This window comes from Aureococcus anophagefferens (genome assembly GCF_000186865.1).
Source record: "Aureococcus anophagefferens unplaced genomic scaffold AURANscaffold_584, whole genome shotgun sequence".
In the NCBI taxonomy this organism is placed as follows: domain Eukaryota; class Pelagophyceae; order Pelagomonadales; family Pelagomonadaceae; genus Aureococcus; species Aureococcus anophagefferens.
This window is the reverse complement of record NW_008705992.1, coordinates 1-808: the sequence shown is the minus strand read 5'-3', so window position 1 is coordinate 808 and position 808 is coordinate 1. Positions and strand designations below refer to the sequence as shown.

Here is an 808-nt window from a genome sequence, read left to right as displayed (position 1 = left end):
CGAGGCGTCGCGGAGCTCGTTCGGCGACGTCTCCCGCGAGCTGCTGCGTTTAAAGTACGTCGTGGCCGACGGGAACGACGTCGTCTTCGTGAGCGATTTGGCGCGGTCCGTGCTCTACCACCAGATGGTCACGGCGGACCGGCGGAAGGTGCACCGCCAGATCGTCTGCTGGCAGACGTTTCGGTTGGTCAAGAACGAGTCGTCGCCGGGTTTAGAAGGCGACGTCGCGTTCCACGCGCTCTGCAGCGACCAGCCGCTCCTCGCGTTCCACTTTTGCGTCCTCGCGTTCGGCGACGCCGTCCGCGACGGCCGCGTGGACGTCGCGCTGGGCTTCTGCGACGACTGCGCGCTGATCTCGGAGAACCACGCGCTGCCGGCGGCGCTCTGCGCCTTCGCGCAGATCGGGCTCATGCGCGCGGCCGCGCGCGTCGCGGCGGGGGACTACGGCGGCGCATTGGACGCCTTGGACGCGGTCGTCGAGGCGTCGGACTACGCGCCGCCGGCCTGCGCCTGGACGTGCTTCGCGCCGGCGTCGCCGGCCGTGCGGCGCCGGCGGCGCCACGGCGATCTGGCCAGGGGCGCGCGCGCGCGGCCTGTCGCGCTGCCGTCCGGCGGCGCCGCGGCGGGCCCGCGCGACGACGCGGCGCTCGAGGCCTTCACGGCCGAGGCGTCGCGGGGGCCGGGCCTGAGCGCGCGGCGCCTGGGCCGCGCCGCCGACGCCCTGCGCCGGTCCCTGGAGCGGGCCATCGCGCGCGCGGACCGCGACCGCGCGGGGCTGCGGCGCGCGTTCGCGCCGCTCGTCGCGCCC

General features: G+C 75.9%; 1 protein-coding gene across 1 annotated transcript; it reads left to right on the top strand.

Moving 5' to 3' along the window:
• Positions 1–124: 124 nt before the first annotated feature.
• Positions 125–799, top strand: AURANDRAFT_68913 (hypothetical protein; the record flags this gene model as incomplete). Its single annotated transcript, XM_009044647.1, has 1 exon — positions 125–799. A coding segment is annotated over one exon (675 nt), but the record flags the coding sequence as incomplete, so codon positions are not given.
• Positions 800–808: the final 9 nt, after the last annotated feature.